The sequence below is a fragment of the Taudactylus pleione genome, unplaced genomic scaffold (assembly GCF_031769625.1).
Source record: "Taudactylus pleione unplaced genomic scaffold, aTauple2 ptg000707l, whole genome shotgun sequence".
In the NCBI taxonomy this organism is placed as follows: Eukaryota; Metazoa; Chordata; class Amphibia; order Anura; family Myobatrachidae; genus Taudactylus; species Taudactylus pleione.
Window position 1 is genome coordinate 17824034 of NW_028285109.1, and position 23524 is coordinate 17847557.

At 44.8% G+C, this 23524-nt stretch overlaps 1 protein-coding gene across 3 annotated transcripts in view; it reads left to right on the forward strand.

The window, feature by feature from the left end:
- The window catches only part of SLC35F4 (solute carrier family 35 member F4), a 372785-nt gene that overhangs the window by 251800 nt on the left and 97461 nt on the right, over positions 1–23524 (forward strand). For 2 of the 3 annotated variants that reach the window (XM_088456541.1, XM_088456542.1), the window contains exon 2: positions 20079–20270. The exons of the other annotated variant lie outside the window; for it this stretch is intronic. In XM_088456541.1, the coding sequence (XP_088312667.1) occupies positions 20079–20270 (192 nt within the window). The remainder of the gene's footprint in view (positions 1–20078; positions 20271–23524) is intronic. 3 annotated transcript variants of the gene reach the window in all.

Consider the following 23524-nt stretch of genomic DNA (forward strand, 5'->3'; position numbering starts at 1 on the left):
TTAGTCACACTGCGCATGCATCTTAGTCACACTACGCATACATCTTAGTCACACTGAGCATACATCTTAGTCACACTGAGCATACATCTTAGTCACACTGCGCATACATCTTAGTCACACTGTGCATGTATCTTAGTCACACTGAGCATACATCTTAGTCACACTGTGCATGCATTTTAGTCACAGTGTGCATGCATCTTAGTCACACTGCGAATACATCTTAGTCACACTGCGCATGCATCTTAGTCACACTGTGCATGTATCTTAGTCACACTGAGCATACATCTTAGTCACACTGTGCATGCATCTTAGTCACAGTGTGCATGCATCTTAGTCACACTGCGAATACATCTTAGTCACACTGCGCATGCATCTTAGTCACACTGCGCATACATCTTAGTCACACTGCGCATACATCTTAGTCACACTGAGCATACATCTTAGTCACACTGCGCATGCATCTTAGTCACACTGAGCATACATCTTAGTCACACTGCGCATACATCTTAGTCACACTGCGCATACATCTTAGTCACACTGAGCATGCATCTTAGTCACACTGCGCATGCATCTTAGTCGCACTGCGCATGCATCTTAGTCGCACTGAGCATACATCTTAGTCACACTGCGCATGCATCTTAGTCACACTGCGCATGCATCTTAGTCACACTGCGCATGCATCTTAGTCACACTGAGCATGCATCTTAGTCACACTGCGCATACATCTTAGTCACACTGAGCATACATCTTAGTCACACTGCGCATGCATCTTAGTCACACTGTGCATGCATCTTAGTCACACTGCGCATGCATCTTAGTCACACTGCGCATGCATCTTAGTCACACTGCGCATGCATCTTAGTCACACTGAGCATGCATCTTAGTCACACTGCGCATACATCTTAGTCACACTGAGCATACATCTTAGTCACACTGCGCATGCATCTTAGTCACACTGTGCATGCATCTTAGTCACACTGTGCATACATCTTAGTCACACTGCGCATACATCTTAGTCACACTGTGCATACATCTTAGTCACACTGCATGCATCTTAGTCACACTGCATGCATCTTAGTCACATTGTGCATACATCTTAGTCACACTGTGCATACATCTTAGTCACACTGAGCATACATCTTAGTCACACTGTGCATGCATCTTAGTCACACTGTGCATGCATCTTAGTCACACTGTGCATGCATCTTAGTCACACTGTGCATACATCTTAGTCACACTGTGCATGCATCTTAGTCACACTGTGCATGCATCTTAGTCACACTGTGCATGCATCTTAGTCACACTGTGCATGCATCTTAGTCACACTGTGCATGCATCTTAGTCACATTGTGCATACATCTTAGTCACACTGTGCATGCATCTTAGTCACATTGTGCATACATCTTAGTCACACTGTGCATGCATCTTAGTCACACTGTGCATGCATCTTAGTCACACTGTGCATGCATCTTAGTCACACTGTGCATGCATCTTAGTCACACTGTGCATGCATCTTAGTCACACTGTGCATACATCTTAGTCACACTGTGCATACATCTTAGTCACACTGTGCATGCATCTTAGTCACATTGTGCATACATCTTAGTCACACTGTGCATACATCTTAGTCACACTGTGCATGCATCTTAGTCACACTGCGCATACATCTTAGTCACACTGTGCATGCATCTTAGTCACACTGTGCATACATCTTAGTCACACTGTGCATGCATCTTAGTCACACTGTGCATACATCTTAGTCACACTGTGCATACATCTTAGTCACACTGTGCATACATCTTAGTCACACTGAGCATGCATCTTAGTCACATTGTGCATGCATCTTAGTCACACTGTGCATGAATCTTAGTCACATTGTGCATACATCTTAGTCACACTGTGCATGCATCTTAGTCACATTGTGCATACATCTTAGTCACACTGTGCATACATCTTAGGCACACTGTGCATGCATCTTAGTCACACTGTGCATTTCATCTTAGTCACACTGTGCATGCAACTTAGTTATATTGTGCATACATGTTAGTCACACTGTGCATACATGTTAGTCACACTGTGCATACATGTTAGTCACATTGTGCATACATCTTAGTCACACTGTGCATACATCTTAGTCATACTGTGCCTGCAACTTAGACACATAGTGCATACATGTTAGTCACACTGTGCATGCAACTTAGTCACACTGTGCATCCGTCTTAGTCACATTGTGCATGCATCTTAGTCACACTGTGCATGCATCTTAGTCACACTGTGCATGCGTCTTAGTCACATTGTGCATGCGTCTTAGTCACACTGTGCATGCATCTTAGTCACACTGTGCAAACATTTTAGTCACACTGTGCATGCATCTTAGTCACACTGTGCAAACATTTTAGTCACACTGTGCATGCATCTTAGTCACACTGTGCAAACATTTTAGTCACACTGTGCATGCATCTTAGTCACACTGTGCAAACATTTTAGTCACACTGTGCATTTCATCTTAGTCACACTGTGCATGCAACTTAGTTATATTGTGCATACATGTTAGTCACACTGTGCATACATGTTAGTCACACTGTGCATACATGTTAGTCACTCTGTGAATGCATCTTAGTCACACTGTCATACCTCCCAACATTTGCAGGGAAGGAGTTTGGATGCTGCAAAAAAGGGTGTGTGGCCTGATCATAAAGGGGGCGTGGTCTGATGAAACACCCCTGTTTACATCACTAATGGGGTGTGCCCAGCATCTTCGAGATATTGGGCTGCCCACGGGCTTCACCCGAACTGTGAGTAGATGCTGTGCGGATTCTCGCTCTGCATACCCACTGAGAGCAGCGGTGTATGCTTTACCCAACTTCCCTCCCACCGTGGGACACTGCGGCCCACGGGCGGGACAGCCCCAGAAAAATGGGACTGTCCCGCTAAATGCGGGACAGTTGGGACGTATGCACTTTGCATACATCTTAGTCACACTGTGCACAGGGCTGCCAAGAGAAATCCTGGGCCTGTGTACAGCAACTTCTTGGGCACCCCCCCCTCCCCTGGAGAAGGAGGCGTGGCCACAGCATGTGGAGCATGGCTGCACCTCTTTGTGGGTGGGTCTAGCATGTGAAATAAAGGATAATATATAAATAAAGGATAATAATAATATAGATACAGTAGGATAGCGGCACTCCAGATTAGAAATAAAGACTCATTGCAGCATTACAAGATTTCAACGTTTCAGCGCTTGATTGCGCCTCTGTCAGGTACAGCATTACTAATCTAATCCGGAGTACCGCCATCCCACTATACTGTATTTATCTATATTAGCAGCGTGCTGTATAACATACATATATATATATATATATATATATATATAGTTATGTTGTCATCTCACGATGAAACGGAAACACTCTCCAGACTTGGTTAGCAGTTGCAATATTAATCAGTTTTATACAGCATCCCTTATATATGTACATATCAGCCAACCAGGCAAATGATATAAGATAACCATCACCATATCTAATATGAATGATGACAACACACAGGGAGTACATCAACTCTAGTGATCAGTAGGTGTAATGATTTAAAGCTACTAACCATGTTGAATCCATATATATATATATATATATATATATATATATATATAACAACAAGCTTATACAAGAGTGAAAAAGTCGATGCAACTAGTCACCACAAATTTAGCACATACAGATGTTCAGAATGATGATTTATATATGTTAAGTGTCCTTATAAGTTATGTGTTGATGTAATTAATTTGTATTGAGTCCATATAAGAGGACCAGTTAGACCATAAGCTGACGCTACTGTATCTACCCACAATTTAGTTAACAATTCTGATGTTAAGAATACTGATGCCGTGATAAAGGTTCAGCAAGAACCGAAACGTCGGCAAATTAATTTGGTATGCCTAATAAAACTGATTAATATTGCAACTGCTAACCAAGTCTGGAGAGTGTTTCCGTTTCATCGTGAGATGACAACATAACTATATACATGGGAAGCTGAAAAAGCTACCCTGGAAAGCACCCCAGCAATAAACGTATATCTGACTGCGAGTGCCGGACAACCATCTATATATATATATTTCATACACCGTTCACCTGATTTGGATGTAATTACCCTCAAATTAAATCTGAAAGTCTGCAGTTAAAGCACATCTTGTTTGTTTCATTTCAAAGCCATTGTGGTGGTGAATAGAAGCCAAAATATGAAAACTCTGATAATGTCCCAATATTTATGCACCTGACTGTATATGTGATATATATCCTATGTAAGACAATCACACAGTGACAGACTCACAGTACAGCAGTCAGTGCCAGTGGCGCTCGGGCTCTTTCCTTCACAGTGCAGTCTGACACCTAAACTCACACTGTCTGCTCCACACAAACAGGATGCCCGTGCGGCATGCCCACGGGCACCTGCCTACCCCTCCCAGTCCCAGCCTGCCACCCGGAGCCTGGAACTGTTGCCTGCTGGTGATGGGAGAGAGCCCTCGCGAGATGATGACATCATCATCTTGCGAGAGCATCAGCTCCGCCGTGGCACAGCTGCAGCCTGTAAGTGTCTGACACTGACACACAGATAGTGCGGCCGGAGACCTCTCCACTCGTCCGCCCCCACTCGAACTGCCACCCACCACCCATCGCGGTGGTTTAGTAAGAGTGAATTTAAAAAAAATAGATTTTTTTACAAAAAATGGTGTGCTGCGGGAGGCCTGGGCCCCCTGCCATGCTCGGGTAATCTGTACCCGCTCCCCTCCCCTCTTGGCGCCCCGGACTGTGCACGCATCTTAGTCACACTGTGCATGCAACTTAGTCACACTGTGCATACATCTTAGTCACACTGTGCATGCATCAAGGTACATTACCATAGTCACTCGCAGAAACTTTTTACTTGCATTGTGATTGACAGGCAGGGAGGGTGTTGGACCATTTTCGAGGCATTTCACAATCTGCATCTGCGATCACGTATGGAATAAAAATGGCTCCAGCATCTTTGTTCCCGAGGCCATTCTGCGCAATCATGGTGTTACTCAAAAGACTGATAATGAAATTATCTGCAACCAATGCTGCGTCCTGGTACGCAGATGTTTGGATTTGCAAAGCTGCAGGTGGGCATCTCAATACATTCCTCAGCTAGTGACATCAGAAGGGTGGTGCGGGTTGCACCCGGGTGTCACCCGCCAAGGGGTGACACCAAAGTGCCGACTCCTCAGTGACAGGAGCCAGGTGCTGCACTTTAGCATTAAGTGCACCACTCGGCTCCTGACACAGTTAGGGAGCCGGCACTGCACACAGAGTGTTCCCCGAGGGCAGTATTTGACCTATGCTTCATGCAAAAAGTAATATGCCCTCCCATACTCCACCTCCAGGATAGATAGATAGATAGATAGATAGATAGAAGGGGTTTATTCACTAACCAGTGTTAGGAGACAGTGTTAGGAAAAGTGATAAGAAAGTGATAAGGTGTCATCTCACAGGCTGTGTTTGAAAAATGACAGTTGGGAGCTGATTGGCTGGCACCTTATCACTTTCTTATCACTTTTCACTCTGCCTCCTAACACTGCTTAGTAAATAAACCCCATAGGTGCCCTTCTGCTCCACGGGAGGTTTCTGTCCTCTCTGAGCTCGCCTTAGGACACCTGCGTTACGGTTTGACAGGTGTACCGCCCCAGTCAAACTCCCCACCATAGATAGATAGATAGATATGAGATAGATAGATAGATAGATAGATAGATAGATAGATAGATAGATAGATACGAGGGTGGATCCAAAAGTCCTGACCATGAATAGCAGAGAAATTTAAGTTCGAATGGCATTTATTTTTCAACATAGTCTCAATTTACTTCAATACACTTCTCCCATCGATGCTCCAAGCTCTCCCACAAATGTGTTCCCTGAGTCTAAGTGTGAATGTCAGTAGGTGTCATCTTCTTCATTTGCAAATATTTAATGACGGCTTGAATTTCAGTTTTCTCTATTTTTCAACTTTTAGTGATGTTGTATAAAATAAAAGAAGAATTGTGCTGTAATTTTCCACAGTGTTCTATTAAAGCTGCCCATCCACTAGCAGACTTCAAAACGACTGCACGATTACAACATTGTAATCGTGCAGTCGTTTGTCAGTCTGTGATGTGCCTACACTGAACGAGCAGTCTTTCAATGTAGGCACATCAATCATCTGCAAACATGCTCAACCTGACGTTATCATCAGGTTGTCCAGCATGTTTGCCCGATAATAGATGTCTAAACGACCAGCGGGAGCGCGCATCGCTTTTCGTTTTAGACATATTTGCTGCTGTGACACTAACGTAGCGTTTCGCATACACCCGCAGTTGCACACAGAATTTCGGCATGCCGCATATTATTTTAATCAGCAGAAGCTGCTTGTGCGTTCTAAAGACACATTTGAAGGGAAAAAGTCGCACAAAAATACGCTCGTCTGCTGGCTTAGAGGGGGATCAGGATCGCCCATTGCAGCCGCCCCTGGCAGCTTTCACGAACCCCTGAGCTCAGGCTGCAGGAAGACTGTCTTCCTTTTAGGATCGCTACTTTCTGAAGCCCAATCGGCAGGGTGAGTGTCAACCGAGGGCTGGCAGGGTGGACTGAGCCAACAGGCTCCTCTGACATGGTTGCATGAGATTTGACTGTGAGGAAGATTTCAGCAGTGCACGCAAGGGCAATTCTGAAAGCAGATTCCTGATTATCAGGAATCTGCGCGTGCGCAGGACCCATTCTGTGAGTGTGCAGAATGGTTCCTGCATTATCGAACGCAGTCCCTTCGATGCCTCTGCCTGATTGACAGGCAGAAGAATTTAAGGGGCAGTGTGGGGGCGGCCCATTTTCCAGGAATGGCAAGGTCAGGGACTGCATTGACGGACGCAGTTTCCTGGCCTCGCAAACTGAGATTTACTCAGCTGGCCGATGACCCTACACCGTTCACCAATCCGGTCGCAGTGCTGGGATTGCAAATGCAGCAGAGGATGTCATACACCTCCTGCTGCATTTGCATATTAGCAAGAAAGGAATTGCAAAGCTGCCTGCATTCAGTTTTGCAATTCCGTCCGATGCTGAATCACCCCCTGTGTCAGATAAAGCCTAACCTGGTGTGGAAGCATTAGATACAACCACGCCAGGAAAGTGGTTAATTCCCATCCCTCTTCATCTATCTGTGGTGCTAGAGTTATGTGAGCACATTAATTAAACAATAAAAAATCATACAGGCTTTCCACTCACATATTACATTCCAACCTGCATTCCATTTAAAATCAAGGAATGCTAGTTCTACAAATTACAATAAATATTTAAGTGGGTCAACTACGTCACAGTCTTCCCAGGCTAGTCCTACACTGTCCCTCAGAGAACATTACAAACCTCTGCTTCCTACAACATTAGATATTACACAGCTTTTATGTGAGCTGTGCTTTTTTGTGGGCAAGCCAATCAGTTAGTGGACACCTGACACGGGTTTAGTACATTTTGTCGGCATTCACAATGTTAATATGTTTGGCATTCCGACATTCATCTTGTTGATACTGATGAAGTGTTGACATGAACAGAATGTTGACAAAATGTTCCTGGTGGCCTGGAGGTGACTTACCTAGTTTGTGAGGTCCGATGGCTCCAGCAGCTGGAGTGCCACAGGTTGCCTAATCCTGGTCTAGTGCATGGAATCTGTAGTGACAATAGAAAAACAGGGGGAAGAAACATGTTGTAAAGTAGATTTGATAATAGATTAAAGGTAATCTGCGTGCCAGGGAATAAATGGAATAGTGCTTGTTTGACAACGTTGTCCTTATTTCATACTCCATCTTTATGTATCTAGGCCATCCCGCAGTTGCCGGAGCGGAAGTTCCAGGAGGGAGGTGTGGGGGATTTGTGTGGAAGTGAATGGCGTCATTGTGGTCCTGCTCTGCTGCACACTGCCAAGCCAATGCAATCCAGCCAGGACCACCCACTTGTCTAGGAAAGTAGGAGGTTACTGGTCTACTTTCTTGGGATCCTGGGAAAGCTCCCCAAAATTCAAGTGTCTCCCGAACATTCCGGGAGAATAGGCATGTATGGCATATTTATAATTTTTTGTTTATTAGGGCATAGCCCAGGTAATTGCCATGGCCCAAGTTGAAAATTTTGTTTCAAAGTCATTTAGATGATTAGTTTAAATCACTATTAAGTGCCTCATTCAGAGATGGATGCAAATGCCGTCGCTGCTACGATCCCATATCCAGCGGATGTGCAAAACTATGCAAATGACACAGCCATCGGGATTTGTGTTGAGGCACCCACTTGCAGCGTCTCAAGTTCACCGCTTGGATATAACAGACTGGGACCGTTCAGATACAGAGTACCTGGGGGCTCAGCACTAAGCTGTAATTTCAGCAAGAAGCGACATTGTACTGGCAACAGATGTCAGTCTGGAAATTAAATTTATAGGGGAGGATCCCCAGGGATTGGATGCTGCGATCAGCTGGTCTGGAAGCAGCGCTCTGAGTGGAGGAAGAGAGTCCAACATGGCTGCACCCATATTGTTGCTTAGGAGGAAACTCTGGTGTGCAGCCTATGTGCCATCATGCTGGGAAGACACGCTGTAATAAGGGGCTATGGAAAACCATGTCCATGCTCAGTAACAGGACACTGAGCGGACGGGGCAGGAGCAACACAGACAGATCTTAGCACCAGCCGGGAGCGATGTGCAGCATGAGCGGACCTCTGTGCTATCCTGGAGTGATGCACAGTGCGATTGGACCTCTGCGCTAGTCTGGACAGACACCGGAGAGGTAAGAAAGTGCTTTTAAGTGTCCAAAGCGTGACATGGATGCTCTGAGAGACCCCGCGTTATTACCTGCAATTACCGCTGTTCCAGCATCCTGCTACCTAGAGGCTATATACCAGTGATTTTCAACCTTTTCCAACTCGAGGCACAATAAGCAAGATTTTTAAATTGCCAAGGCACACCATCCGACGATGCAGCGTGCGCGATCTATGCAAAAACATACGTTGGCTCTCACATAAATAAAACACACCCATTGGCCTCCACAGGAATAAAACACACATACAATGGCCCCAAAGAAATAACACACATACATTGGCCCCCACATAAAAAACATAACATTGGCCCCCATAGAAAAATAATAACATAGGCCCCCATAGAAAAAAAATATCATAGGCTCCCACAGAAAAAAACATAGACCACCACAGAAAAAAAATAACATAGACCACCACAGAAAAGAATAACATAGGCCCACACAGAAAAAAAATATAACATAGACCCCCACAGAAAAACAATAACATAGACCACCACAGAAAAGAATAACATAGGTCCCCACAGAAAAAAAAATAACATAGGCCAGCACAGAAGCAAACAAAAAAAAAACACACATTGCTCCCCACAAAATAAAATCATACTGGCTACCACGTCAAAAATAAATTAAATTTTTTTTAGAATTACCTGTAGGGTTTGGCCGCAGGTGGGAGGAAGAGAAGGGCTGGCTGGGTTGGCTGGCCACGGGCGGGAGGGTAGTACTCACTGGCCGCAGGTGGGAGGAAAAGAAGGGCTAGCTGAGTGTCTAACCGCGGGCGAAGGTGGGAGTACTGGCTGGCCGCAGGCGGGAGGGAGAGAAGGGGTGGCTGGCCGTGAGCGGGAGGGAAGGACTGGCTGAGACTCTGTTGGGGCAGGCAGGCCAGGCAGGCAACGCGGCGTGCGTGACCTGTGATGTCACGCTGCCGCGTTCAGGCAGGTCACGGCCCGGGCGTGCCTGAGCCTCCCAGAGGAGATCATCAGCAGCGCTGCCCAGTCCGCAGCTCTTTAATGTGACCGGCGGCTCTAGCGCTGCGGCACACTTCACAACCACCCGCGGCACAGTGGTTGAAAACCTCTGCTATATACAGTCATAACCAGTGTATAATAGTGAGTATGGCTGTAGATTGTCTTTCTTCCAATAAATCATCCTACTGGTTAAGCAACTGAGCTGTCTGTAGTGATAAGTCATTCCGCTGATGTGTACATAACTCTGCCATACGCACCTGTGCACGCGTATTTTCCAATAGGCAACTGCCCAATGGTAGCAGGGGCGCTGAGAGGGGGGGGGAGCGGGAACAGATTACCTGGGCCCGGGCTTCCTGAGGGGCCCGGCGGGGGCCCGGGTCCGGCGCCGCATCCCCCCCCTCACAGCAGCTCAGTGCTGAGCTGCAGTTGGAGACTGCTCGTGTCTGCTGAGCAGCAGCAACAGCAGTCTCCTTTGCCTGTGCGGGGGAGCGATCACACTGATCACAGCCCCCCTGGCTTTGCGCCGGGCTGAGGGGGATCAGAGCGCCCCCCCTCCCCAGCGCGCAGCGCCGCTTTTTTTTGTCGCCAAAAGGGTGTGGTCACGACTCCCACGATTAGGCCATGCCCCCTATTACCGGGGCCCACCACGGCTCTTGGCGGGCCTGAATGGTAGTGATGGCTTTCTAGATAACACTCTCCCCCCTTTGTGTCACCCCTGTCTGTCTGCCTCTCCCCTTTGACTAAGCTTTCACAAGCAGGGTCCACATCGCTTATGTGCTTGCTTTCTTTCACTTATACCACCATCTCCTAACCACTACATACAACGGTATCTACAGGGGCATTTTAAGAGAGGAGGGGGCCCGTGTGCAGCCTCCGTTTGGGCCCCCTCCTCTCTGTCCGTGGCTCGCCTCAGCGCACAGCGCTGTAGATTCTGGCTTCAAGCCAGAATCTACTGCGCATGCACAGGTCTCTGGGAAACTGGCGCCTGCGCCTACTTTTCCGGGTACATCTTTTCTGCGCATGCGCAAATCACTGGGAAAGTGTCCGCCGTCATTTTCCCAGTGAGTATTTGCTGCTCTGCAGTGCCGGTCCGGCGCTACGGAGCAGCACTTCGGGATCAGCTGAGAGGTAAGTATAATTACCTATGGGTGCAGAGTGTGCGGTGTGGGCCCCCCTGGACCCAGGGGCCCGTGTGCAGCGCACACCTTGTGCCCATTATAAAGACGCCTATGGGTATCTATCCCTAGGATTCTGCCACCCTGCTGCGTATTTGGGTATGCCTGCTGATGCAGCAATACTTATAAACCATGTCTATTTCCTGCAATGTTCCGTATTGAAAATCACTTTTTTTGTTCATACTTTTTCTGTTTATATACTTTGTAAAGTGCTTCGGACCTCTTATGGTGCCATCACAATTATGAATAATAATAATATTATGGAAGAGACCGCAATTTATCATTGTAACATGGAGTTCTTTGCTATAATCATTGCTCCTGTGATGCCTCGGGATGCCCTTCCTCCCCCAAAGGGTACATTTATTAAAAAAAATTTATTGTGATTTTGGAAAAATTACAAACCACCAGATAATCACTCACAGCAAATTTCCATCCTGATTTTGTACATGTTCAGGATACAAAATGTCAGATGTCTGATATATTATGCTGTACAGTAGTTTAACATTGCTGGGAAACCTGCCAGGAAATACCACCAAAAGGAGGTGCATCTGGCTGGTGAGATGACTCAAATTCTACTTCATTGGCAAACACAGGTAACCTATAAAAACCTACCACTATCACTCCTCCCACTTTCCATCCTGACAATTAAAAACAAATGACAGACAAGACAGAACACAGAAAAAAAGACACAACACACTATCATTCACAAATACATGAAAAATCAAATAAAAAACAGTGATCAAAAGATGTTAGACACAAAATTAACTAGACAAAATACAAAGCAATAAGTAATGAATAGTCAACTTACTTCACTCATTTAATCTCTCCCTGCTCTCTTAGCTCCAAACAACCTCTGCAATCCTTATCAGCTAATAGAAGGCAGACTTATACAGTGTAAGGCGTGGGTGGTGAGCTGTGATGACGAATAAGATATCATAGCAGTCATAGGATGAGCAGCGGATCTGCAAATCCCAAAGGTTTATTGCTGTTGGCAATGGGAATCAGACAATTGTATAAGTAGCACATGCGGAAAGAGGTCTTTGCTTGTTAGAGCTTACAATCTGAAGGGTAGTGGGAAACAGATGGGGTGACAGAGGGGAGAAACAGTGAGTAGTGGGTTAGGATGAGAGCTGGAAAGCTTTGATAAAGAAGTGGGTTTTGAGAGCCTGTTACAATTTTGTAGAGAGGTGCAGAGTCTAAAAGGGAGAGGAAGTGAGGGAGAGTGGAAGGGAACAACACCGGCAAAATCTTGGAGTTGGGAGTGGGAGGAATGAATCAGTTGGGAGGAGAGGCGGTTGTAATGTATACCATTTGCTCAAGCAGTTTGGAGGCAAAGGGGAGAAAAAAGATTGGGTGGTAGGTAGAAAGTGTCAGGATCAAGGGTGTTTTTTTAGATTGAGGGGCCTATTCATTAAACGCAAAAATTCTCTGGAGATAATTAGCTTCAGAACTCTCATGGAGTTCTAGCTAATTATAGGTGGAATTCATCATTCCACCTCTCCATAAGTATCTATTCCGAAAAGCTGTCATTTTTGCGATGACAGCTTTTCGGGAAATAGATACTTTTCCCTGCCTACACTAACTTATCGCATCTGGAAACAGTGCTGCGCATGCGCTGTTACATCTGTAAAACCAGCGCATGCGCAGCACTGGCTACAGATGCGTTAAGGGGAAAGGTAGATTGAGGAATAAGAGGTTGGGATGATGAGGGTCTGATGGGAAGTGATGCCCAGGTGGATTAATTCAATTTTAGATGTAAAGTGGGTGGCAAAGTCAAGAGCAGAGAGTGAGGAGGGGAGGCAGGGAGAAAGGGACAGAGGAGGGATTTGAAAGTGGCAAAGAGATGACAGGGGTTGGAGGACTGGGAGGAGATAGGGGTCTTAAAATAAGACTGTTTAGAGAGGGAAAGGGCAGCACTGAGGGTCAGAAGCATACATCTGAAATGGAGGAAGCCTGCATTGAAACGCAATTTTCTCCACTGTCGCTCTGTGGTTTGAGAACACTTTTGCAGGTATCAGGTACATTTGGAATTCCAAGATTGAGGTGAGAATTTGTGGAGGTGAGTACAGACTGTCTGAGCAACCAAGTCTAGAGCAGGAGAAAGGGAGACAATGTATATGGAAACAGCTTGGTCATGACAGGAGAGAGAGAAAATGGGGGAGATAAGTGAGTCGAGCAGGGAGGATAAGGACTTAGGGCCATATTCAATTCCCAGCGAAAAATCCCGTACTTTTCGAATGCCAGACTTTTCGACCACTTTGCTGGTTTTCAATGCGAAAAAGCATTGCGCGTGTGCCCACTTTCCGCCGTATTCAATTAGAAATCGGCGAAAACGGAAGCCGGTGAAACTGTTATATATGAAAAGTACTGTCAGATTTGGGGAAATCAGCCTGACACCCCCCAAAAGATGCACTGACATTGGGGTTCACTCTAGTTACCCCGATTAGGCCTGCTGAACGTATTTAGGGTACTTCAATGGTCTCAATAGCTGCTATTTAGCACCTTTGCAGAAGTGGTGAAGAATAGCATTTTGCAGATTTTTTCGAAGAAAATAAGTAGTCCCAGCAAATTTGGGGTACATGAGTTGGTAAAGTGAAGTTTGAAAAATCTTTAAAAATCCACCTGCCACTAGCATCTGCAAACTTAAAAACACCTGGGACATACTTGGGGACACCCCTGGAGTCTATTTAGCTAGTTTTTAAGTTTGTCCCCCAAATTTAAACTTTTTCACCCCCAAAACGAAAGTACTTTTTTGGGTGATTTAAGGACTTTTTAAAACTTTTTTTAATGCAGTTTACCTTTGGGAGGTCCCGCAGCTTTGCACCCCAAAACCCCAATTCTGCACTTTTTTTCAACACCTATTCATAGGTGAACTTTATCGCAGGTCCCATTGCATTGAGTTTTCCGCACCGGCGAAAAACATTTGGAATTGAATACGGCGAAATTACGTCACCGGGATACTTTTCTGCAGAAATGGACTTATCGCGGCTAATTGAATACGACCCTGAGTGTCAATAGCCTCAAACTTTCTTGGTGATGATTGCCTTTAGGGGGGGGGTTGAGGTTGAAAAGGACAATGGGCCAAGGGATCTGAAGTGGCGAATTGCATGAACCTTAAAGGAAGAGAATAAAAGGGATGGTTCTGAATTGGAAGGAGCAGGAGGGGAATAGAAGGAGTCCTGCACCTCCACAATGCCGGCCACCAGAGTGGGGGGTATGAGAGAAGGGGAGGCCACCAGAGGAGAGTACAGTAGGAGAAGTGTCTGAAGAGGAGATCCAGGAGATAAAAAATATCATGGGTGGGAACCAGTTTATTACAGACAGATCTGGCATTCCAGAGGGCACAGGAGAGAGGGACAGAGTTTAAAGGAGAGCTGTAAATGAGATTATGAGGGTTGCTGGAGTGTGGAGGTGAGATTGATTTGGAGCAGGGGGATAAAGAGAGAGAATTGGAATGGTGCCTCCTGATTGAGGAACGGATATTGCAGGTGAAGGGCAAAGTGGATGTTTAGTGTGATGTGAGTTGAGGCAACTGGGAGAGAAGACAGGGTGCAGGGCTTAGTGGTGAGGTAGCAGGACCATGGTGGAAGAGAAGTGATTGGAAATGTAGTAATGGGAGATGCAGAGGAGAGTACCAGAAGGGTGGAAGAGAGACAGAGGAGGGGGTAGAGACAGAGGAGAAGGTGAAGGAGACTAGGGTGGGGGGGAGGAAAGAGGTGGGAACAGGTGGTATAAGAGAGAAAAATCTAGCTGCTGATTGAGGGCGTTGAAAGAAAGAGGCAAAGAGTGTAGATTAGGGAAATGAGAGAAGGATAAATTGCAGTAGTAATGGTGAGTGTGAGATACAGAAACAGTGCAGTTAAAATGTCAAAAATGCAGATAAAAAGAACAGTGCTATGTTAATGCAATGCTGAAAATGTATGAATGTGAGGTAATAAAGTAATGGCAATGCAGGTAGAAATAAGGGCTGTTTTATAATAGATTGACGATAAATAGGTCCACAGTCAAAAGGTCGACTGATAAATGGTTGACAGTGCAAAATGTTGAGGTTCAAAAGGTCGACACACACATGGTTGACACAAAACTGGTCAACAGTTTTTTTTTGTGATTTAACCCTAATCCTCACCCTAACCCTTCCTCTTGTGACTAACTCTATCCCTCCCGCTAGTGCCTAAACCTTAGCCCTAACCTAACCCTCCCCCTAGTGCCTAACCCTATCCATCCCTTCCAGCAGCCTGACTGTAATGCTCCACCAAGTCCCTAACCCTAACCCTAAAAATGTTGAAAAAACATGTCGACCATTTTTATGTCGACCATTTGTGTGTAGTCCCTTTGTGCCTGTTGACCTTTTAACCCTGTTGACTGTCTGCACTGTTGACCATTTGTCTGTCCATCTTTTGTACTTATCAACCTTTTGACCATGTCTATCTATTGCATGTCGACCATCTGGTGTTGACCTATTAACTGTTGACCTAGTAATTGACGATCTTCCATGCGGATACCAGAAACAATGGTATGAAGATAAAATGACATTGGCACAGGAATGATATAGATAGAGATGTGTAGAAAAAACTAAAACAATCAAGTGCAGTAAGCAAAGTGGTAACTCCTTGCAATGTCAAGCAGGATGTTCAATAACACCCCTTTTATGCTAAATCCATGCGTCCAGTCCAGGTCACTGAAAGGGGTTTCAAGCTGTGTCACTGCAGCTTGAAACCCATTCACACTGCAGGCTGGAGTTGGGATATTGGCAGGGTGTCCCTCAGCCTGCGCTTGGAAATAACAATCTCCAAATGTACCGAATGCTATGCTCTGTATACAGTTAACAGACCCGGGGTTGGATGACCCAGGACACTCGTTTACACTACCCCCCATCCCGGATATAACCCATCTCACACCTGGTTTGGAATCCTGGGTCACTGGACCCGGGTTAACCCCTTTCTACTGAGCAGCAGCCCGGGTTAACTCGGCAATAACCTGGGTTTAGCTGCAGTATAAAAGGAGTATAAGAAGTGTCCAGATATGGAGAAAGCATGTGTTTGAGTAGAAATTCAACCAAATGTACAGCAGTTTGGTAAAGATAGTACCACAATGGCAGAGATTTCAAGTTGAATGTTCTCTTTCTGTTTTGCTCCTGTTTAACTCCAGCATAACTCTGAATTATGTTTTAAATCTAATTACCCTTTGAACAAAAACACTTGCAGCCAAACATCTTGCACCCTAAGGGGTCTTTTCATTGAAATAAAAGTATTCCTTGTGATAATTAAGGATTGAACTCGCGAGTTCAATCCAAGTATTGGAGGCATTCATCATGCGTCCTATACTTAATTATCACTTCTGAAAAGCTGCTCCTATTACAGAGAAAGCTTTTCATAATAAGGAGGCTTGTCACCTGCTAGCTTGACTCCTTGCAGCCTATCCTGAAGCTGTTCATGTGCAGCTTGAAGACAGGCTGCGAAGAGACAGTAAAGCTGCAGTAGAAAAGAAGGAGGAGTCCAGCCCCCCTCCCCCTGCCCGCTCACCCACTCATCTGCTTGCTCCCCCCAGCCAACCACGCTGCCTGTGCTCCCCCACTAAGACCTGCAGCCTTGCTGTGTCAGACCTCCCATCAACACTGCTGTGCCCTCTCCCTTGGCCCCTGTTCACTGGAGGAGAGCTCGGGGAGCTGGAACGGAGCTGCATGAAGGTGAGGAGACACAGCAGGGAGGGATCTTTTCAGATCCCTCTGCTCTATTGGGTGCTGTACGCCATCTTAGAATGACGTACAGGTACAGTATCACTGTCAGGTTCTGAAAAATTTTTTTTTTTCGGAACTTGATGAAGTACATAACTTCCACATCCCCATATTATATATGGGGACTGTGGAAATTATTGGGGGGTAATTGTAACCAGGAGATATAAGTGATATCTCCTGCGTTACATGTATTATGAATTACCCTGACACTTAATTTCTACAAAAATAGGTGAAAAACTTAATTTTCACCTACTTTTGTAGAAATTAAGTAATGATGAATAGACCCCTAAGAATGTCATGTAAATAAGAGTTCTGTGATTCTGGGTTTCAATAGCATGGAGCCTGAATAGGTGTCTGGAACAGTGTATGCAGTCATTGCAGATTATATTTTTTATTTATCGCCTCCAGTTAATACTCAATTAGCTCTCTAGACCTAATATTAATTACTTAAGGCGAATCAGAAGTTAGGTGTTTGGATAAAATACACACATTCACACTAAGGACCTCATTCAGAGCCGGACGCTATTTGCGCTCGCTCGTTCAGAAAAAAGGGGTGGCTATTCAAATGAACCGTTCGCTCTTTGCGGTCTGTTCACACCTCTAGGTCTGAATGAGCGAACAAAACATGCGGTCGTTTTTTGGAAAAATACGCTCCCTGGCCGCTCACATCCTACGTCATGTCCGCTATTTATTAGATTAATCGAGTACATCGACCAGCGTATGAACTGCTCGCTATTCTTGTGGTTGGTTTTTCCTACCGCAATCTTGCGAGCAGTTCTGACTATAAAATAACCCAGTGACGTGGTCAATGACACTGCTGTATTAATTATGCACACCCTTAAAACGCCCGTTTTGACCTTTAAGCACGCCTGTGTTCGGATCTCCACTCCCCGTTTTCAAGCACCTTCCCCTGTTACCACCCACATACGCCTCCTCCTGTCACTCAAAATAGCAGGCATTCACTATTTAGCGAACAAACGATTTTCGGCCGCACTGACTGGTTTGTGCATGCGTATTACGATCCGTACGCATGCGCAGTTGAGCAAACATCGCTCGGAACGAACGAGCGGCCGCTTACGAGCGGCTATGAATCAGGCCCTAACTGCCTTATTTAATAGGGGTAATTCTGCAGTCATTTGTCAACACAATTCCTAAGTACAGAAAATATATACTAATATTGTTTATTTGAGCCTGAGTGGAGCATTCTAGGCAACTATCTATAATGATTTTAGCATTATGAGGCTAATTGCAGCATTCTGGGTTTGATTGTAGCATTCTAAAGATGATTGCAATATTCAATGGCTGATTGTGGCATTCTAAAGCTGCGTATCCAGTAGGCGATTAAAATGAGTGATTGAACAATAATGACATCGTTATCATTCAATCGCTCATTAATCGTTCACAAATCGTGCATAAAAATGTCGAAAACGACCTGTGATGCGCGCTCCCGCTGGTCGTTTTCAACATCAATCATCGCCTGAATATGCCGGTCAATCTGCCAATAACGACAGATTGTGCATATTCAGGGATGAGGGAGGGTGCCTGCACTGAACGACATATCGCTCAGTGTAGGCACTGCACATTATGAGGAACGACTGTATGATTACAATGTTGTAATCATACTGTCGTTCCTCTATCTGCTAGTGGATACGCACCTTAAGGCTAATCACAAAATTCGAAAGCTAATTTTATCATTCTAATACAGTAGGTAGTGGTACGTACACACACAACGATGTAAGTAATGAATGACTTTCGTTGAACGATTTTCGTTCAGTTTTTCCCTTGAAAAAGTGAAGGAAAACCGTTTTACAAAGTAGTTGGTTTTCCTTTACTTAATAAAGAGTTTCTGTGTGTTGAAGGAAAAATGTTGCAACTTCTATTGAAAATCGTTCAGTTGGCCAGTCTGACTGAACTACAAACTACAATTGACATTCGTTCATCGTTTATCATTTTACACTGAACGATTTTTTGAACGATTGAACGATAACGACGTCGTTATAGTTAAATTGTTCAAAAAATCGTTGTGTGTGTACGCACCTTGACAGTTGCAGCAGTTGAAAGCTGATATGATAACTGCATTGTTTAATCATTTTGTACTACTGTTGGTATGATTGTTGTCTTGGTGTATTTTTCCGTTTCTAATATTCCTATGTGAAATAATGTCATGAAAATGGACCAGGTTCCTTTATTAAGTATATCATGACAGACAGATGGTTTTGGCAAACACAATAGGCGGTTATTGTCTTTAGATAATACATCTAAAAAATTAGTCATGTAATATATTCCAATACCAATTAATGGGAAAAGGGGCAAGCAATGGAATGAGACTGTTCTATTTGTTGCTGTCCTCTAAAACGGCCTATGACTATATAAAATGTTTATAAATGAAGATATGTTTTATTAAATGTTGTCTACATGTGGAACCTTTACAAGTACATCTCTATCATGTAAAATGTAAGACTACATAGTAGGATAGAGTGCTAACCCTATTCTGATGACAGTATGAGATCCTGGCTCGAACCTCAGTGTAACCTCCTTGTGACCTTAGACAAGCAGCTGTGTCTCCCTGTGTCTCCCAAATCAAATAATTATCTGGGCAGAGAAACACTTACTAATCAATTTTGGTCACATATAAAAAAATTGTTAATTAATAAATGTAGGTATCATGCTTATAAATGATACAGATACTAATTTATAAAAGATGATAAAACAATTGCCAATTTTACCCTGGAACAGAGAAAAACCTGACATGAACGTAACATGAAGCTTGGTAACTGCACCATAATCCCTTTCTGCTTTGCCCTAGAGCAAACTTTCCATAACAAAGGATACCAGTAATCCTTCTCCATTAATTGTATGAGGTGGGAAGAAAGAAGACTATGAAGAGTCAACACTTGACTTGTGTCTGCCGTACACTTGTATAGTTACATTTTCTGTCAACGTGATCTTCCTATGTGGATTCTGCTCATTGAACTGGAAGCACGGTATGAAGGGCATGATCCTATTCTATAAAACAGATGGCAGTTGGAAGTCTACCTTACCTTGCATGGCACCAAGCCTGAGAAGACCAAATAAAAAAAACCCATCATTTTGTCTTAAAGAATTGCAAAATCTGGAATGATACTGAATTAATTTGCAGTAGGTCGTTCAGTTTATGCAGCAATCCTGTAGTTGTCTCTACACCTCTGGGGAAAAAGACAAGTTGAACATTAAATTACATGTTTCAGTAGAGTGAATGAAACAAGATGTCATAAAAATGCATTGGCCGTCTTTGGTGGTGTTGATGTTTTCAAGATTTTGTATATGCGAGACTTAAGAGTTTTCACATTTAAAAACAAAGGATGTTCATAATCTGCTGGACCAAATTCATTTAAACTCTTTCTTCTCAGATACCACCCATTCTTCTGTTTCTCGGTGTCTCTCCGGAATCACATACTCCAACTCGTGCAGCAGCACAAGGAAAAAGATCTGCCATATGTCGTCAACTGAAGACTCTTCCTCTCCCATGTTTGAGCTGGAAAGTGGGAGTTCCCTTCGAAAGTTTGAGCGCAGCAGATCCAACAGGGTCCAGATTGGTACAGGTATGACTCATAAAATTCTGGCATTCTGAAATTGCCATTCTCATGTTGTTATCTTAGAGAAGGTATTGCTATTCTCATTACCTTCTACTTTACCTCCTACAAGCATTGCTCTATGCCAACGTTTGGAGAATCAGAAACGCCTGGATAAAGTGGATAAACACACAATTCTTCAACTTAAACCACACAACTCCAGCAAGTCAAAAGCCACTCAAAATAATATTTTGTGACATGTACTACGAAAAGCACTTATTGTTCTTGTCTTATACATCTGTCTGTCAATGTGTACTTGAGGTTCAGGTCTTTTTAATTTGCATGCCATTCATATTGAAAGTGGACATTTGGATGTAATGTATAGTAGTGTATTAAAAATGACAGAACATAATGATAATAACAAACATGCTTTGCCTAGAGATCTGATGGTCTTACAAGAAACAAAATGAAAAGATTCAGGAATGTGGCGGCTATAGAAATGTGCAGTGGCGTCTTCAGAGTTGGGCTCCAGCACAGTCCAAAATTCAAACAGGGAAGCCACACTAAGTTCCAGTGAGTCTTGGCCAGAAGATGTTTGGCAGCATTTTGGGTGGCAGTTGGTGTGGCTCCCCTATCTGAATTTTGGACTGCTCTGCAGCCCCACCTCTGGAGCTGCCACTGGAAATGTGGATTTTGGGCAATGTTCTGTGGCCGCCACTTTCCACAGCAAATAGAGGGAAACATTTGGGTCACATTATCAAGTACTTGACTTATGCATCACCCCGATTTTAGATCTTGCCTGGACATCAGAAGATGTCCAGGGACTGCTCCAATACTTTTGACGTACAGTATATTAATGCAGTTTTGGAGCTGCAGAGCAATATATACCAGCTCTGCAAGCAGATTTCTCTAGGGTACTTACCAATTCAGTCTTAAGCTCTGCTGAGATAAAACACTGTGAAGAATTCTGAGTGTATTTAATTATCAGTAAAGGAAATAAGCGCAGAGTGTACTGATGGCTTTAAGTAGAAATTAGACTTCTAGTGAGCTGGAATTCCCATTTATAAGTCTTACTATTATGTTAAAGAGAACTATAATGGCAGGATGACATAATCATGCAGCCTCAGCCAGGAGAAATAAGGACTGCGAACTCTCAACAGAGTCTAGCGAATCAGCAAAACAGTTGCCAATGACCAAGCTGTCCCTGCTAATCAGTGTGAGCATCTCTATAAAACAGATCAAGCTGCCAGTTTTCCAGAGGATTGTTTTCCCAGTTGTGAATCTTGCAGTGTCATCAATCTAACATATTTAAATATCCGTGACATCTTTAATGTAACTGAGTGAACATAATGTAAACAGGCGCAGAATAACAATAAGGCTGATAGTAAGTGGCACCATACCTCATAAGGGCAACAGTTAGCTGTACAAGATGAAAAGTGCAGATCACAATAAAATGAAGCAGCATGTGATTTCCATGTGAATAAAGTCATGCAGACCAGGGCCTCATATAGGGCTCTATTTACTACAATCCGCATTTGTAATGCAGATTGTAGTGTGATATTATCGACTGAATTTGCATTGCGAATTCAGGCAATATCGCAGGGATTTACTACAAATCCCTTGCAGGAACAGAGCTTGCGATAAAGCTCTGTCCCTGCGAATCCCCTCCGCACACTAGTCACGGTATTTTCGCAAAAAACACCATGACAAAGTGCCTGCGCATGCGCCGACCGGCTGCCGCTGCTCCCCCCCGGCGCTAAGCCCCGCCCCCATCATTAAGCCCCACCCCCACGATCGCGGACCCCCCAGCGACACCCCCTGCACTTACCTGCAGTCATCGGTGCTCCGGTGGTGTCTTCCATATCCTCCGGTCAGGTGATATCCCATACTGCACTGGGACCCGATCACCTGATGACCGGGACCAGGGGTCCATGGGAGACCAGCTGACCGGAGGGAGAACATCACCGGAGCCCCGACCACCGGTCCATGGAGTCAGGTAAGTAACATTTTTTTTCTACTTTTTTTTTTCAGCAGAGATCAGCTTGCGGTCTGTTTAGACCACACAGCTGATCACTAGTGCCGGCTCCCGGCTCTGCTCTGCCTGTTAGAGCAGAGTAGGAGCCCGGTAACCGGGGGAGACCCTGCATAATGCATAATGCCACCTCCAGGTGGCGTTATTATCACAGTGCTTTCCCCGATATTTTTTTACAATTTATTTTTAGTAACTCTGGCCAGATCACATTTCCCATTACAATTATGGGAAATGCGATCTGCTTACTAAAAATAAGTGATACTTAGGGGTTGGAGTAGAATTTTATGATTTCTACTCCAATTGCTTTGTAATAACTATAGGTGATACTAAAATAATGTGAAAAAGGTGTGAAAACACCCTTTTTCACTTTATTTTAGCAAAAATAATGTTAATAAATAGAGCCCATAGACTTAGGAGCAAATACAGCTGAACACTGGAAATTTGCACCTGGATAAAGCATGTTGCGATGTAAGGGATGTAGTCAAAAGGGCGACAATGACAATGTTGACAATTATGGTATTGACATTGGTAAAATGTCGATAGACAACGTGTCGACATTAGGGTTAGGCTGTGGGCAGGAGGGTTTGGGTTAGGTTGCAGGGGATGTTAGTGTTAGGCTGCAGGGGGGGGCAGTGGCGTAACTACAGCCCCCGCAGACCCCGCGGTGGCTTGGGGGTGTGGGGGCTTGTGGGGCGAGGTGGCTGCAGATTCCATGCGGACTAGCCATCCGCATGGAATCTGCAGAACACGGCCCTCCAAAAATGGCTGCCGCCTTGGAGGAGATAGATGCTAGAGGTCCTACTGGACCTCTAACATCTGTTAGTCAATCAGGCTGGGCGGTAGTGCGGACCTCACATAAGTGCCGTCCGCACTACACTAGTATAACAAATACACAGCTGCCAGCGCCGGCAGCTGTGTGTTTGTTTTAGCAGCCGATGAGAGTCAAACAGACTCTCATCGGCTGCTTGTCTTGCGCCCACTGCCGGAGCCGGGCTCTTCCGGCTCCCGCAGTGGGTGATGATGGGAGAGATGTCATGACGTCTCTCCCATCATGCAGAGTGGGCCTGCCCGGGAGGACGCCGGACGGAGGAGCCGATGCCGGAGCGTTGATCAATTTAAGTGGATTTTGTGTGTCTGTTTGTCTGGCGAGGGGCAGGGGGGTTGTTTACTACTACTGGGGACATTGCTGGGGGGGTTGTTTACTACTACTACTACTACTACTACTACTACTACTAGGGGCATTGCTGGGGGG